Source organism: Melospiza melodia, chromosome 6 (genome assembly GCF_035770615.1).
Source record: "Melospiza melodia melodia isolate bMelMel2 chromosome 6, bMelMel2.pri, whole genome shotgun sequence".
Lineage (NCBI taxonomy): Eukaryota > Metazoa > Chordata > Aves > Passeriformes > Passerellidae > Melospiza > Melospiza melodia.
In genome coordinates, this window is record NC_086199.1 from 26,135,084 (window position 1) to 26,153,274 (window position 18,191).

The window sequence follows — 18,191 nt, forward strand, 5'->3', positions numbered from 1 at the left end:
CAGCTATCTTAGAACATTGGCATCCATTTGTTTTGCACCACTGGCTCTAAATGTTCAGAAAAGAGTAAAATTGACTACCATAACTGTTGTCACCTGCTGAGATTCAATACAAGAACTATTTTCCTTTATCTAGGAGACATGAGATTTTGCTTTGCAAATACAAAATATATTTTACATTATTTCCATGCATGCTAGTTAAAAAATGAAAACTAAAAAAACCCAAAAAAACAACACCAAAGAAGGATGAAATCTTGGAGAAATAATTTGACCAGAAAGTAAGAATCCAAAGGCAGCACTTGATGAAGCTATTTCAAATAATAATGTACATTATAATGCCTTTAGGTGCAACACTGCCTGGAGGTTCTATATAAATATAAAGTCTTGGAGTATCAGCATAGGGTATATCAATGGTTACATGCAGTGCAAGAAATACAAAACTACGTGTATTACATAGCACCAACCCAGAAATTCAGAAGTCATGAGAATTTTAAGTTTGGTGTGATGAAAACTGTAGCATTTACCATGTATATTTGAAAAATGGTTCCAAGGATAGACTTGCTAATAGTTTTATCAACTAATAAGCTTTGACTAGTGATTTAGTAGGAAGTAGCTACAGCACTCCTTTTAAAATTATTAAGAGACTAGCAGTATAATGCTGTACCAAGAGAACAATATATCAAAAATATATAAATACTGTAGGTCTTAGAACTACCAAATGTCTCCATAAAGACAGAAGAGAAGAAAAGCAAAAAAATTCAGATATTTTAGTAAATCTCAGTAGGTTTAATTCATTATTCTATACAAAACAACAGTACTGGTTCTGATTTATGGTAGTTTTTCCATCAGTACTTTCAGTGGTGAACACATGGAAATATTTGCCCTGATATTTCCGATACTCTAACAGGCAAAGAAAATTTCTTCATTTATCTGAACTCTTTCTTGAAATGTATATGGATCAACATGGAGAGTAAAGTCTTAACAACATGATGTCAGTTCAGAGCAAGGAGAGAATTATCAACTCTGTAGTTTGAAAGACAGTGGCAGAAAATGCTTTTAACAAGAGACTAACATAGGGTTAAAGCCAAATTTTTCTTGAACAGATGATATTTCAGATGGCCACACTATTCCAGATGCATCAATTTCCTTGAAAATCCAATCCATATATGTGCATATGCTGTGCTGGCAGGAGGACTGACTGAAATGGCCAAAACCCAAGAGCTAATATTCTTTTGGCCAGAATAATGCAATTATTATTTTCCTAGCTATCAGTCTAAGCATACAGAGCCATCTGTTATGCAAAGCAAACATACACATCTCAATTACAGAAAATGCAGTTGCCTTGACAGAATTTGGATTACACCACTAACCAGGGCTGTAAAATTTGTTTTAAGCTAGTGTATAATGGATGCCTTTCAGGAGTTTCCTAATTAGCATTTACCTGCTTAAACTAATTATCCATCCTTCTTCTTTACTGGCTTATTAGACTTTGTTGGATACTATGCATAAACCAGATTAATATGAACATAAGACAATAATAAACATTAAAGTTCCAATTCTTTACTGTATTAGCAACATGGTGGTGCACCAATTTCAAAATATGAGATTCTTGATACTAACTCCCAAACAGATTAAGTCAGGGATTGAAGTCTATTACAAAACGAGGGACTTTAATGAGAGACAAGAATACTGATATGAGCTAGAAAAAGCTCTTGTTTCCATTTCTATCATTGGGTTTGCCAAAGCCAGCACAAAATAACAATTACTGAACTTATTACAGCCAATTGCTTGCATATTCTTTGAGGACTTAATGAGCTCTATTCATATTCTCACCTGATATTATTTAAAATTAGTGTATTTTGGTCACCAAATATTAATATTTCCCATTTAATTGTTGGTGGGGTACAGCAAAACTGACAGTAAGTAGCCTATGGAAATAGTTGCTTCCTCATAGCTGTGTGGGTCCCAATTTAAAGTATCTGAAATACGTATTATTTCAGTTTTTCTTTTCCTCCTCAGGGTGACTGCAGTAGAAGTAGATGGTTTCTCTCTGAAAATCATCATGCAAAATATTTCTGCTTCATTTCTAAGTGAAAGCAGAAAGAAGCTATCCTGCCTAAACATTTCTGAATGCTGCAGGATTAGGAATAAGCATTAGCAACTAACTTTTGCCCCACTTCTGCCCTGCCGTTTAATCTTTGAAAAACAGTTGTCAGCAATTAAATGAAAAACAAAAAATCTCAAACCAACCCCACCTCCAAATTACTATATTTTACAAATTCATCTTTTCATATTAGTGAGTATTGGTGAAAGCATCAAAATGTGTCCTTGTTGGAACCCTCCCTGCAAGACATTTTAATGGCCTCTTTCAGCAATTCTTGACTCCAAATGACTCCCTGTCATCGTGTCAGCTCCCTGGATAATGCAGGGTACTCCATAAACATCCAGTAATAGGACACAAGGGAAGTACTATTAGAGTGTCCCTTTCCTATCAGGTATAGAGGTTTAAAGTTCAAAACAACTGAGAAAAGAAACTTAATTTGTTCTCGATAAATTAATAATGATCCTTTGTGGCAAAAACTTTTCTTACACATCTCAACATTCAATACTATAGATACATTTTTCAGTTGTGTCTCAGGATGAACAGGATGCACCTTAAACAGCTTATTCAATAATCCATGGAAAACACAGAAACCAAATTATTATTTGCTTAATAATAATAAACAGAAGAATGCATCATACACAGTTATGTTCTAGAATTGAAAGCGTGTACTTACTTGGGACAGGCCTAAATAGATGGAGACAGTTTCTGAAATGTACAAAAATTTTCCTTCTTGATTTAGTGCAAATACAAATCCATCGAGGGACTACAGAATAAGAGGAAAAAAAAAACAGTTAATAGATTATTAAAGAATTCCAAACTACAAATAGAAGTAGATTCAAACAAAGGCATCACAGAATAAACTGAGGAAAATATTCTGACTTTTGTGAGAGTGGTTTTAATTTGAACCCTTAAGACAATTTCTTTGTATTCTGTCTACATATTAATAAACATCATATGAGTATATTACTAAGTCCAAATTGATGAGTATATTACTAAGTTATTTTACTGCCATGCTTATATCTGCCATGTACTGTATAAAATTTATATCCTTTGCTTGATAGAAGAAATGTAAAAGAATAAAATGTTCATTTTTTTTTCATGAAGAAATAAATAAGGAAAACACATAACCTTCCAATTGAGCAGTGTATACAAAAAATCACCCCCTATTGCTCAGAATCAAAGCAGAGAATTTCCGTTTCCAAAAATTCAAAAGGAGAAAATAAAATCCTGCCATCACTCAAATCGCTGTGGACCTCAATAATTTGTAAATTAATTGAGGATTACACACACATGCACACGCACGCACGCATATACCCGCACACCATTTTCCTTCTGTGAGACAACAAAGCCAATCAGCAGATTACTGTCAAATATGTTTACAGCTTAGGTCTCTAGAAATGCTATGAATTTCATCCTTTTGGTGTAAAAGTCTAGATCAGATTTTTCTTTGACAGGTTCAAGTCTTTGGATGTGGTTTCCATTTCAACTGCAAAAACCAAAATACAATTGCAGCGATTAATGCACACCTTTTGAAACATGAGTGCAGTTAATAAACAGAGGACTATATTCTAAACTGACACAGGGTACCTCTATCAATAAGAGTAAACCTTTATTAGGAAGAAACTACCTTAATACACCATCCACGTCTTTACCTTTTTGCCTTTTATGACGATAATTTTTGGCAAACAATCACAGACTATTGCAAAAGTAAAACCACAAAATTCCCGAAATTAGAAATGCTAAAACAGCTCAGAAAGTATGAAACAGCTCAAATTTTGGGAAGAACAAGGAAAAATCCCCAAAATCCTGTCTCAAATATCCCCTTGTGATAAAAGAACATGTAAAGGAAATATTTACTGTAGCATTTGAAAGATTAGCCTAGTTTTGGAAAGAAAAAGCACATAAATTTGATGGAGATACATAATGACAAAATCATGTAACCACTCCTTTGCAAATACACAACAGTGATTTCTGAGGGATTTTAATATTTTTATTTTTCTGCTTCTTGACTAATTTCTAACAGGCTGCTAGTCAAAAGCTGTCTTTGGCAAAAGTTCACCCTGCTCTGATGTAGTAGGTGGTGGAATTAGTGCAAAATCTGAGTTTTCTAAAAATAATAGACCGCATATTGGAAAACAAACCCTCACTAAAGACACTGCATTAAAAAAAGACTCTAATTTATATTTATGAATTAATAAAAATGTAAATCTGCATGGATCTCCTTCATGTAAAAACATTTATATTATGCAAGTAATTTATGGCCTCTTATAAATCATCATAATTTCTTTCTCAAATTATTAACATCACTTCCCTGAATTTTTAACATCAATAACAGGTGGAATATTTGGAACAGTGAAGTTCAAACTTAGATCAATACCAGGACAATCAAGACCTTTGCACATCTGATCTCTCTCACTATGTACAATCTCTTACTCAGAAAAGCAAATCTTTACAGGTCTTAGTTAAAGTATTCCTGATTCTCTGTCCTGTGTCCTTTGAGGCAACTGGCTTAACCCTCTGTTGAACTGAGAACCGTGACACTGTCTCCCTGGACACCCATACAGAACTGCATTCTGCACCAAGAAGAAGAAATTGTCCCACTGACTCAGCCTAAAGGCCCATGAGCAGCAGTCAGTTTCCCTGGGTCTGGCAGTATGTACAGAGATGCTTCAGAGCAGTGGAATGTCCATACTGGCAATGACAAGCCTACCAGAGGTTTCTTACAAACCTGTTCTTAGCAGTTGGCATGACTGTGATACTTCCTTTCTTGAGGAAAGGTGTTTCATAGGTTATTTGTGTATCATGTAAACACAACCTTCTTTTTCTCAGTTTTTTACATAGCTTTTTGCGTGGCCTCTTTGCTCTGTTACTTGAGAGAATGACATACAGTTTAAGCACATTCATCATCTGGTCTGCTTAGCACACTGCATTAGTGTGTAATTATCTGACATATCTGGGCAATTTTTTCTAAGAACCAGAAAAAATAATTCTCTGAGTCACTGATGTCTTTTCTGCTTCTTTTATACGCACCATCTTATTTAGGAATTCAGGCTTAATGAAACAAAAATGTGAAGAATGCTTTGAGTATTGATTAGGCAGAAATGTTTCATTCAGTGTAGTTTTGAAATTGTCTGACACCAGTTTTGCTGGAAAAAATATAAACAAACAAACAATCTCTAGCCAACATAGCTGTTCAAAGAAATTTCAACCTCCATGGCTAAAGTTTGCAAGTCATCAGCAACTGGAAGGGTGTTGAAGTGAGAAGTGTTAGTCATCTTAAGCACTTGCTACTTTTCCTTGCCATTAACTCAGATTCTCTCCTTTCCTTTAAATAGTTTTACTTTATTAGCTTTACTTGTTTAGGCTTTTTTTCTCTTTTTCTCTGGAAGAATATTCCTTACTTTTGCCCCCAAGTTTTACAAGGGAGGTAACTGAGGAGGCAGCACCGAAGGACCGGCAGGGCCAACACAGCGCACCAACACCTTTGGATGTGATTAGTCACTTCCTGTGGCATAAAATCTGTTTGTTAAGCCAGCTGAGACTAATGAGTCGTGGTCATTCTTTCTCAATTTCTTTTTCCCCTTCTCTGAAGCTATGGTTATGTGCAACTCCTGGCCAAATTCAGCATTTTGTTTAATAGAATAAAATTAGGAAGTTTATATTTAATTGTATTTTGAAAGAACCACTGATTAACAGCTAATGGACACCTAACTCCTTTCATGCCCAAAATACAAGGACCTTAAAACAAAAGCTCCAAGTACTAAGCTCAAGTTCCAAATCCTAAGAAAAATGACAATAAAAATTGGAGGAGAAATAGCCATCTTCCAATGCAAGGCAGTTCCTCCCACCAGTATGAAAGGGCTGAGACGGACCACTTTTGTGACAATGTTGTTGTTCCTTTTACAGGTCAAACAGTAGTTCTGAAGGACTGCCTCATTCGTTATTCATAGGTATTATTTATGAATATTTATTATTTAAGTAATGCGTGTTGAAATTTTTCAATTTTTCATAAAGCGTATGTCCTTTGTGCATGCCAAGAGAGCAGCAGACTTCAGAGAAGGTGCAAGGCAACATAACACAGGTTATGTTATATACTGCAGAAGAGTATGTGATACCACTGGATACTACATATTCACAAAAAATTCTGTTTTAATGAGAAATATCTGGAAGTATTTTTCATAATGCTTATGTATAACTAAGGACAAAATAAATGAGAGAAGGGTAGTGGATTGAGAAAGCTTTCAAATATCTATTTTGAAAGGAGGATCACAGTGCTTTCCAGACAGAATTTCTTAACAGTTTCAATGTAGTTCACAGGCAGAAGGATTTCTGTTCTGGACATTTCAGAGTTAAGTATAATATAAAAATAGAGTCTGAAAAGGTAACTGTGTTTTGTAATGTACTATTTTCATCGAAGGAGAGACCATGAATACAAGGAAAATTTTCTTGACTTAATTTCTCTCTTTTATTTTAAAGTGAATGAAGTTGACTGTCATAAACCTACTCCTATCTCATCTAGTGTGGCAGCTGAGAAAGGGTCAGGGTGACCCCAAATGCCAATTTTGAGCACAATCCAATTTAAGGTAGACTGGTTACTTCTTGTTTAAAACTACACTTACTGGCTTTATGCAAAATGTGATTAAAGCTGAAGCTCTCTATTACTTTTGATTTCAGAAAACCATTATGTATTATGCTGTTTCAATCACCACAGGCTACTTTTTAATTTATTTTTTTTTAACTGCCCCACTGTTTTCAACAGGCGCCAATTAAGATTCTGGGGTCAAAGGGTTAATTACATCTTCTTACCCACTATGTAGAATTTTCTGATTATTAACCAAGGTTGGATTAAGATGAAAAAGAACCGACACAAATGTTAATGCTTGCCCCTCCTCAAGAAGATTTATCATAATACCATGCTGAAATCTATATGCTCTCTTCAAAGCTGTTAAAGAATGAAATCTTGAAGGGAACACTAAAATAAATGCTTTAAAGACATGCAACTATCTGATTTATTGAACCAGTTTTCTTTTTCCTGAAAACTGTTCTAAATTAGCCAGGCAGGACTGATACAAGTTTTTCTTTGTCACATACGAGCAAGTCAATGTGGTAGACACGAAGGAAGTGAGACTCAGATTTAAAAGTCACTAGCTACAGCACACCGGAATAATAATGCAAATTATTATAATTTATATCCTCTGACATCAGAATAATACAAAAATGTAAAGCACAGGTTTTTAACCCAAAATACTCACTGCCTTTTACAGTATTTGAAGCATAGTGAGGTTATTTCCTTTCAAGATATGAAACCAAGTGTACCACTTTGACCGAATATGCACTTATGTATAATGCATCATAGTAAATGGATTTATATTTGTCAGAGGAATTTTGTCCCAGCCATTTTTGCATATTCCCACTACAGGCAAATTTAATTCACTGGAGTCTTACTACGGTGTCCTTCTGGAGAATATCCTCATATTTCACACTATCTATGAAGTCCCTAATTCTTTCTAGTGTATTCCAATGCTTCAAAAAACCCTGTTACGCTGACCTAAACTCCAGTTAGAGTGAAGAATTACCAGTAGGCTAGGTTATTTTAATGACAGATTATTTTAAACTAAGCCTTCACCATCTGTTCCACCCCCTAATTATGAATGCAAAAAGGACATATTTCACAATTACATCAGTAAAAAGTAAGATATACATGATTTAAATGCATGCGTGTGTTCTTTGTCCAATGCAGCATGCATCTGTGATGCTTTTCTCATTCAGGCTCTGATCAGGAGTTAGGGGCTGGAGAAAGGAATGTTCCCCCTGATAAAACAGACTAATTGATATACTAAACTTTTTTCTGGAAAACAGATCATCTTAATTAGAATTTTTCACTCTTATAACATAGTGATACTATAACTGGAGCTGAGCATTTATTTAAGGACAAAGCCTGTCATCAATTAGACATACAAAATTCAATAACAGCAAAAATATTTCACTCTTTTTTTAAAAGAGAGGAAGTATTGGATGCAACTGACATTTATGAAAGAACATAATCCCTCTCTTATAATACATATACAGTTACATTATTTATTTATCGATTGAATCACAACATGGCTTAAAAAATATGATTTACTAAAGAAAGAAGCAAAAACACAAGTTCCACTTCAACATGGCAACCATTTTTGGATGGAGGGTTAAAATAAAGGCATGAATGATGGCTAACAGAAATCTGGCCTCAGTATCCATCTTCTGTGCTCTCATTATTAAGATATCAGAGCAATATCCTCCAGCAACCTCAACAAACATGCAAAAGCATAACTACTTAGGTGGAAAATCTGACCTTGGGCTTTCACAATTAAGTACTATGAGACAACTGGAGTATTGTGCTGGGAAATACGATTTTACATGGGATATATTTGATACACATGAATAAAAATGAGCAACTGAAGTTTGACCATCTAATGACTTACACAAATCTCTAAAAGCTTTATTTGTCCTCTTCCATCTTTTTAATCCCTTGCAAACAAACAAACAAACCAACCCCAAATAAACAAAACAAACAAAAAAACCTCACCTCCCAACAAAAGCCCTCCCTCTCCCCAAAAAAAAAAAAAAAAAATTAAAAGGCATAGGAATTATATCAGCCTTCCTTGGGCTACAAGCTTTTTGCTACTAAGCAAAAATTCCAATATAAAACACATAGAAACCCCAGTTTTCAACTCAAACTGCTGCCATTTTTTCAATCACAGTCCACCATAACAGTTATATGGCTACATGACCATAGACTCCTTGTGAATTAATGACACATACTTGGCAACAAGGCAGCATGCATTTGGCACCAAAACAACTACAGTAAAAGAGATGAGGTAAGGGGACAAACTCAAAGGATGTGGCTAGCATGGACTTTGATGCCAGCTTCCTAATTTGTCATTTTTGTGCTCTTTGCTCATGTGGTCAGGATGCAATTTATGACAACAAGGGAGTGCCAAAAAATAAATTTGTCAATAATAAGGAGGTCTGCTTTATAGCTCAAAGCCAAGAAATGAAGGAGGAGGAGTAAACTTTACTGATTCCCTTGACGCATCTTTCACAGACTTACAGAATAATTCTGCTTATACATCCAAAACAGCAAAAACTTGCAGTGGCAGTTTTACTACTTGATTAGAAAAAAAGCATACAGAACAGAATAATTGCAAAAGTAGAAAGTGTAGAAGAGAAAAGTTTAGAGGCAAGAAAAATATTTAAAGGTGGCAGTTGAATTCTTAAGATGTATTCCCTGGACTGTTTGCTAATAATATATTGAGAAGTATCAGAGGTAAATTTGAGAATCACAGCAAGATTAAAAATTTCTAAGTAATGGATGTTCAAGAAAAAAATCTGAGATTAAGATTTTGACAATTTTTTGAGTACAAGAACAATAAATGACTTTTAGGAATCTCTGCCCCATAGATAGAAATATTATTTTTTTCTAGAAGGCCATTCTATATTGCTGCATAATCTCAAAATCCCCTGTGAAGTCATGCAATAAAGCACCAAACTTTTATCTTTATGATTTCTGATGAGTTCCTAACCTTTCATTATTTAGGATTCCTAGAGCTCCTAGTGCTGGTTCCAGACTCTTTGGACAGGAGATGCCACAGAATGCAATCAGGTTTATTTAGGACAAGACTTATCATACAGAGACTACATTATATATCTCTTCCCCTGAGAAAGTGATCACTTTGGGTCAGGACTAAGTGTACATCTGTGGACTGCCTTTGTTTTGAAAATACTCAGTGTTTGAATGTAAGTGGTTCCTGCCCTTTGGTGGTACAAATATTACAATCAGCTATGCATTTCTGCACTGAGAGGTGCTGCCCTGAGTAAAGGACGTGACAAAGTATGTACCTGCACAACATTTACTAAATAAGTGCCAAAAGTGAAAGAGTAAGGTGATGCAGCAGCAGAAGCTAAGATACACAGAGATGGCAGAGTGAGGCCAAGAGTCCCCAGACCTGCACCTCAGAACACACAGCAAAAGATTGTGGGAACCTGAGCTGATTGAAACACAGGGCAAGTAGAAGCAAAACTGATTGCGGGAGCAATAAGCATTTTTGTGAATGTTATTGTTTCCCAAGCTGCAAATATGAAGCCCTTTTATGCAACGTATAAATATTTCAGTTTATGAAAGCTCAATTCAAATTGATCTTATATTCCTTGTGTATTTGCATGTTTGGTTAGCTTTTCTGTCAATCTACACAACCTGACACTATGTGAAAGCAAACAGATAAAGGTAGCTAAATATCAGTTGTTCAAAAACCTAGGTGAAAAAACTAAAAGGAAGAATTTTTTATAGAGAGTTAATTTCACTCTTAAAATATCCTCTGTGCACTCAAGAGGTACTCGGATGCTGTGGTGATTGATCCTGACAATTGGCTTGCTAGAATTCGACCTCTATCCCAGACCTGAATATGTGTTCTCACTTGCCTCACACAATTTCATACATATGAAGCAGAGAGGCTGTGCTCAAGGAAGAACAGGATGAGGGGCTTGTGTTTAGCATATTTAATCTATTAGATGGCAATACATACAACCAAAATAGATTTGAATGAGAAATTGAGTTGAGTTCTTTGACTAGCATATAGTTCTGATTTATACTCTTCTTGAAAGAAGAACATCTTGAGAATACTTTCCAGACAACGGAATACAGATATATTAAGAACACAGAACATTAAGAATAAACCCATAGTCTACCCAATGCAGTGCTGTTTCAAACTGTAACCCTTTAAGATACATAGAAAAAAAAATTAAAAACTCATGTTCTTATCTTCAGCCTCTTATTCCATGTTATAATGCAAAGAAGACAGAATCTGGTCCTAATGTGCTAAGAGTTCCTCCAGCTGTCATTAATCCTTGAACTAATATAGGAGATCCTTTTGCTATACCCATTTTTCCTCCACCTATGGGAGTGTGGAGCAGTTCCACACATGTTCCCTCTGAAGTCTTCCAGGATCCACAGACAGCTGGGCTAAATTAAAGCAGCCATTCGCTTTTCCACTAAAAACCAGTACACAGAAGCCTCCAGAATAGTTATGGCCTTTTGAATCCCTAATCTTGTGACTTGAATCCTTGACTCTGGACTGACATAAATCAGAACATGCTAGTTAGTAGAAGCTGAGTTTATTAAGACATGGAAAAAAAGGGAGAGGAAAAAAGCCCACAGAACTATAACCCCTTAAGGTTTGTATTTTGAACTGGTTCTTGCAACTCTGAAGATTGTTTCCTTTACTCTGCATGTCTTTGTCTGTCTAGTGCACTAACAGCATTCAAATCCATGGTTAGGTTTTTTTCCAGATTTAACAGAGGTCTTAGAAGACAGGATGCAAATCTACACAAAACTATGCTGTGCTGTTCTGGTTCTCACAGAAGCTTAGATTTCCATTCACTTATCTGTTCAGGGAACATAGGAATACTGCAACTACATGGGATAAACAAATTTCTGAAACAAATTGGATACTTCATTAATAATAAAAATATTTCATAATCTTCCCCTGAAATAATTATCCACAACATTTACATTCTTCACAGTAAAGTTGATATCTTTATGCTGGGTTGCAATATTTTGTGCAAGGTTTTTGAGCTTACAGTGCTTCAGTCCAGAAGTACATTTCACACAAAAGTGGGAAATGCACATTTATATGAAAATCAATTATCCTGAGGGAACTGGAGGTCTGGTCCTGAATGAATGTGAGGAAATCAACTCAGTTTTCCACTACAAAACACTATTGCTATGTTGACCTTCCACTTCTGTTTCACAGCTGGAATATGAGACCAGGTGAGAAGACAGTATGTAGGTTTGCCATCAACAGGTCTCTAATCTCACCCTAGGCTATGAAGAAATACTGTGTTTCTCTCTCCCTCCCTCCTGGCCTTTTTTTTTTTTTTTTTTGAGCTCACCTCTAATGCCTGTGTTGGTAAAGATAAGTATGGATTTTGCTGTTTACCAGCTCATTGCATAAATTCAAGCATATCAACAGCACAGAGCAGCTCTTCCAATGAAAAAGGTTTATATTCTTTTTAAAATACAAGCTAATATATTACAGTGGCACCTCTGACTGCTGTGATAATTAAGGGTCTGTTTGAATTTCCATAATAAAATCCCATTCTCTAGTGTGGGGATTGGTAAGTGAGTTATGATTTGTCCAGAAGCCAGAAACACAAGGTTTCAACTAATAATATCTTTTTTCCTTTTAGAGACAGAAAATCTTCATCTGTATTTTTATGCAGGGTTTTAGTGTGCAGCCAAATTATTATGCTATTCCCTTAAGGGGTCCCCTGGATCAGCTGCAGCACAAAGTACCAGTAACCTGCTCATCAAAGGGTGCTCGAGATCTCCTTGGAAGTGCAGAGTACAGTAGCTGTTGTTGTGCCAATAATCCACAACCCTGCATTATCTAAAGAGGCCTGAATAAGTCTTGACATCACCAATCCTAATGCTATTTACTGCACATGTCAACAATCTATGTTGAATCTCGTGTCCCAAGCAGGTACTGACATGATTGCTCTCCACTGTTACTATCTGATTCACTCCAATTTGTAAGAGACCTGAAACTTTGTCTCTCTGTATTATGACTGTGGTAAATGTGCCTTCATAAATGAATGTGATGAAAGAAAACTCCTCCTCTTGCCAAATCAAATGTTAGCACCATTTCCCTGTTATTCAGAATCACCCAGAGAAAACCAAGGAAACACTTCTAATTTCTTATTATGATGCTTTATACATAGAGTGTTTAAAAAAGAAGTGTGAATGTAGCATCCCAGCTGTTTTGCTTTCACTGTGTTGTTTTTCTTCTTTCGGCTGTCATATATTTCAAGATAAGCATTGTTGGAATTAAGTTCTCCCTCAGAAGTTTCCTGCAACATTTACAATTCTGCAATGAAGTTACTATGACACCTGATATCACAAATTAGTATTAAAATTACTAAAGAAAAATCATATAATACAACAAAGTTACATATTTTTGCAGTTTGCTCCTGTCTCCAGAACTGTCTACTTTTAGACCCTAAGCAATAACATATTTTCCTGATTTTCTTCACCTTTTTTCCATCTTTTTCTCTTTCTTTAAATCACTGTAAAACTACATTGAGCCAAAATCAAATAGAATTAGAGAGTGGTTTGGGCTGGAAGGGACCTTTCAAGGCCATCTATCTCCAACCACCCTGAAATGAACAGGGACATCAATTAGATCAGGTTGTTCAGATCCCCGTCCAACCTGACTTTGAATGTTCCCAGGGATGGGGCATCCATAACCTCTCTGGGCACCCTGTGCCAGTGTTTCATTACCCTCATCATAAAGAATTTCTTCCTTATATCTACTCTGAATCTACCCTCTTTTCGTTTAAAACTATTACCCCTTTTCCTGTCAAACTCTACTGCCAGTGTTTTTTACGCTGCCATGTGAATGTCTTTGCAGTTCAGATTTTGTTCCATTGCCATGCCCAAATGAACATGCTGCCTGACACACCACACAGAAAACAGTATAGATAAGACTTCTGCATGTAAATTTGCCATTTTAATTGGCAGCAACTCCTCCAACTTAAAATAAATAAATTTAAGTGGTCATGCTTTAATGAGTTCCGACATATATCTGAATTTCTTCAATCTGTTTTCAGTCACTATAGTGAAAAAGAAATGGTATTTTATCAGTCATTCCCTGACTCTGGTTTCAAACCAGATGGGAAAGAGCAGAAGCACACACACACACGATAACTGCAACAGAAATATAACCAAATGTTTTCCACATCTGAGAAGATTGTTTGAGTTCTGACTAGGGTTTAAAATCTAAACAGTTTTTTCAGCCTAGTTACAATCCTTAGCAGGATTGCAATTCAGCTTGAGGAGATTTTCTGTTGTACTTAAATCTGGGTTTATTTCTAAATTAAAATTTTAATGGAAAATAAAATAAACACACTAGGGTGCTTAGAAATTCAGAAAAATTTTTGACACCTAAAAGATGGACATTAATGGCAGATGAAACTTAAAATCATCCTGGTTTCAAACTGCAATATATCTTGCAATATATTTATACCTAAACTTTGTCAGAATCAAGTTCTCCCTCACAGGCTTCCTGTGTCATTTCCCAATCCTTCCCCAATGAAGTTGCTATGCCACCCACTGATATCACAAACTAGTAGGAAAATTAATAAAAAAAATCCTATAATACAATAAATGTAGAACTAGAATTCCCAGTAGGGAATGAAAAAGGAAAGGAAAAAATCTGACAAAATCAGTTTTGGAAAGCAAACAGAAAGTGTGTACATACAACAGCTATTTGAAATTAGTGTCCCAAATTTACATATCAAATTCTACCTACAGTCAACTCCTAAAAAAATCTCTTACTCAAGCTAAAACTATCTTCTTCTGAGGAATCTCACTCTGTTGACACCAAAACCTAATTACTTGCAGAATTAGTGTTTCCTAAATCACTCTTTCATAGCAATCTGAAACCAAACCAAACCTAAAGTCTTGATGAATTTGCAATATATTGCCTTTATTCCAAATAGAAGAGGCTTCAGTTACCTTTTAAATATATTCAATAAGATATGCAGATAGCTATAGGCCTACAGCCCTTGAAGATAAAATAGATTAGACAAAAAAACCCCTGAATATAGGTTAAAATATGTGGATGGCAAATCCATTGTACACAGATTGGAAAGCATTCTGTTAATCTGTAAAGGTAAATGGAAAGATTTTTGTTATTTCTAAGAAAGACAGAAATTTAAGCCAGATAAACATTGTAAAATTTGATTTGCAAAGCCACAGAAAAGAATTTGAATGCACAGAATAAAAAGAAATCCCAGAAGTTAGGGTGAAACTTTATCACGCAAAGGGAATTTCCAGAGTACGGATATACCGGATTTGGAGCGAAGCTGTACAAATCTATCAATATTTTTTGTGCCTCATAGATGAACTTGTACTACTGTCTCTGACCTACAATAATTACAGTCTACAGATAATAAGTGATTAATTTCAAAAGTCTTGATTATCCAACTCCTTAAAAGCTCTTTCTTATCACTCACTGGAATGTTATGCTTCTATACAAATGATATCATAAACTGCTGTTGCAAACAGTACAGCTTCAAATCACATTTATTATTTACAAATGCTTGTTGAACACAGCAGGTGGCAAAATGATTTAGCATCACGAACAAATACATATGGTTGCTTGAGCCCCAGTTTTAGAGTAGATAAACCTATTTTCTGGTCCTACATTTAATGGACTAGAAACAAGCAATATGCAGCTAAACCATTGTACGTATTCTGTCAACTCACTGCTTCAAATGAACTTTCTCATATGAACTACTGTGCTTAAAATAACTTAAAAACAAATCACAGGTCTCACATATTCAACGACTGGCTCATCTGCAATATTTCCTCTTACAGTTTTCAGGGAGGATTATGCATTATGGAAAAGAAAATGCAAAGGTAAAAGAAAGTGTTATGTAGTCTAAAATCAATAGACAGAGAGAGGACATTAACCAAGAGGCTAATAAAAAGATGCTGCCCTAGACAGTACCATAAAGAGCCCTGATATATTTTTCTCTTCAGAAATACTATTCCTAATGCCAATTTTCCCTTAGCACTGCAGTAGTTTCTCTGTGTATATACACGTCATCTTATTTTTTTGTCTTTTCCAATTTTATGTTTGCATTTTATTTTCTCATTTCCTTCCTGCTACTCCCCTGTTTCTCTTTACTGGCTTGATGTTTACACAGACCTTTACTAGAATTGCAGGGTTTGGAGAGATCCCATTTTTCTTCTTTGTTGTAATGCCCACAGTTTTCTTCCCAGAGAAAAGATAAGTTTACCCAGAAAATAAAAAGCTAATACAACCTTTTGCTCATCAACAAAGTATGTCTTGCTGTAGCCAGGAATAAGTTAATAAAACAAGGAAAAAGCTTAGTGGCTTAAAGAAAAAAAAAAAAAAAACACACCTCCTTGGGGTTATGAACGAACAATGTTGTTTTTTCTTCCCAGCGTGCAAGGATTTAATTAAGTGATAACAGTCACCTTGGGGTGGCTGCACAAGGCAATAATATCTAGGTGAAGAAAAATGCTGAAGAGAGTTGAGTACAGTCAATTTATCTTCAGAGAAGGCAATAAATGAACAAAGCATAGGTATTTGGCTGATTGTTTTGGAATGTTTCCATTACTGATAAACATCAAAATAAAAGGACAAAGATTTGGTATTTTCAGTATCTGAAATGCATTAAATACAGAAAGAAACGAAGGAATAAATCACTGTGAGGTCATATCCTAGAGTTCTAATTGCAAATGGTTTGGTAATTATTCAAGCTAAACATAGAACAAGGGAATTTTAATGTTGACACAAAGGATAGAAATACAGCTGAGATGTGTATTTATAGCAAACACAAAACACTGTATGAATTTCACTCTGGAGAAAAAAAATGGTAAGTGTAGATGGAATGAAGTGATATATATTACACAAATATATGCAACTTCGCAGCCAGCAACCCAAATTCAAGGATTTAAAAATATGTTTGTGGGAGCTCTTCAGGAAACAAACAGCAAGCTCAATTATCTGTAAGCCTATGTTCTGCCACCCCCATATGCAGAGAAAGAGATGTGTGAGAAAGAGCAACATGAAACAGGGAAGCAAGACTACCAGAGAGAAACATTCTCCTTTACCACAAAGCTGCTAACAATTTGTTTTACATTACTTGCAACATAGGGTTTGAAAGGAACACACGGGCTGTCCTTAGGGAGCGTGATGTGTTCAAAGGGGTCTGAAAGCAATGTAACCAGTATTCCCAGTAACAGTACTGAGTCTTCCAAAACTCAGCACAACTCCTAATACAGCTACAATAGTTCTTAGCCAGCAGCATATTTGGCCAAACAGGCACGAATCATGCTAATATGTAGATGAGAGAAACAGAACAAACACGCCAATAATCTCGGAAATTTATCACATTCCTTTGTCCCTCTCAAATTGGAAAATCTCATATTCTCCTTAGTTTTGATCCTTTTCCTGAATCTGTCTTCAGCAATGAGGGAATTGATAGCTATTTCCTTGAATTTAAATACTTCTCACCGACACATATCTGCATGGAGATCATGAAACCTACAGACAATTGTTTTTTAACTATGTGGGCAGATACTCTTTCAAAGAGAAGAAAAGTCAATAATGAATGGCTCACACAGCATCCTGAGGAAAAAAACCTGAATATATGCGTGTCTGTGAGATAATGTGAGAGCAGGAAGAGTCTGAAGAAAAAATATCAATTTTTGAAAAACATAAAACATTTTCAACTTGAACATAAACATTAGAACAAATTTCACTACGTTGTCTCATTATGACTTCTAGTGTATGTTCAGGTAAAGTATTTAAATTAACACTGCTTATCAGGGCTTGTGTTTTTAAGGCCCTGTAAGAAAGATCTACATTAGCAACTGGTCCCACAGCAGTTACTTTCCTTCTAGAAGAAATATGTTCTATAAAACACTTTATGAACTACATACATGGAAACATTTCTCACCTGTAGGAGGCTGAAGGTTTATCACCTGCCCAACACTAATGGCCTTGGTAACATCACAAACATTTACCTCAGTTAAAACTACAAATTTATAGATTATTGCCAAGACACTAGAAAAAACTTGCATAATACAGTGACCAAGGTTCCCCTTTCCAGTTACAGTGGAAGTTCTGCACAGTCCCAGAGATGGGTCTAACAGGTTTTTGAACCAGAAATATGAACTTAAATCTGACTTCCCTGAATAAAAAGTGTTCCACAAATGCCTCCAGTTAAAATGTGACATTAGCTACACAATCAGAGCACAGGTTTTACAATGAAAATACAATATCTGTCCTGTGTATGAGACTACAGACTCACCGCTCTATTATATGTTTAGCTATTTTCTCTCTTTTTTTCTCTTTTGATTTTTTTTTTTTTGTTTTTAATGATTATTGGAAATTAATAAGATCTTATAACGTGAAACTTGGACTGGCTTGTTTTCCTGAACTAACTATTGCTTCAGCATCTCTTCCACTAATTCAGAATATTTGCCTGCTTTGAGGTACTAATCAAGCTTACATCTCTG

The 18,191-nt window shown here is 35.4% G+C and overlaps 1 protein-coding gene across 4 annotated transcripts in view; it reads right to left on the bottom strand.

Annotated features, from left to right (window-relative positions):
• The window catches only part of NPAS3 (neuronal PAS domain protein 3), a 595,216-nt gene that overhangs the window by 176,605 nt on the left and 400,420 nt on the right, over window positions 1–18,191 (bottom strand). For all 4 annotated transcript variants that reach the window (XM_063160388.1, XM_063160386.1, XM_063160387.1 and 1 more), the window contains one exon: window positions 2,775–2,864. In XM_063160388.1, coding sequence (XP_063016458.1) covers window positions 2,775–2,864 — 90 coding nt within the window. The remainder of the gene's footprint in view (window positions 1–2,774; window positions 2,865–18,191) is intronic.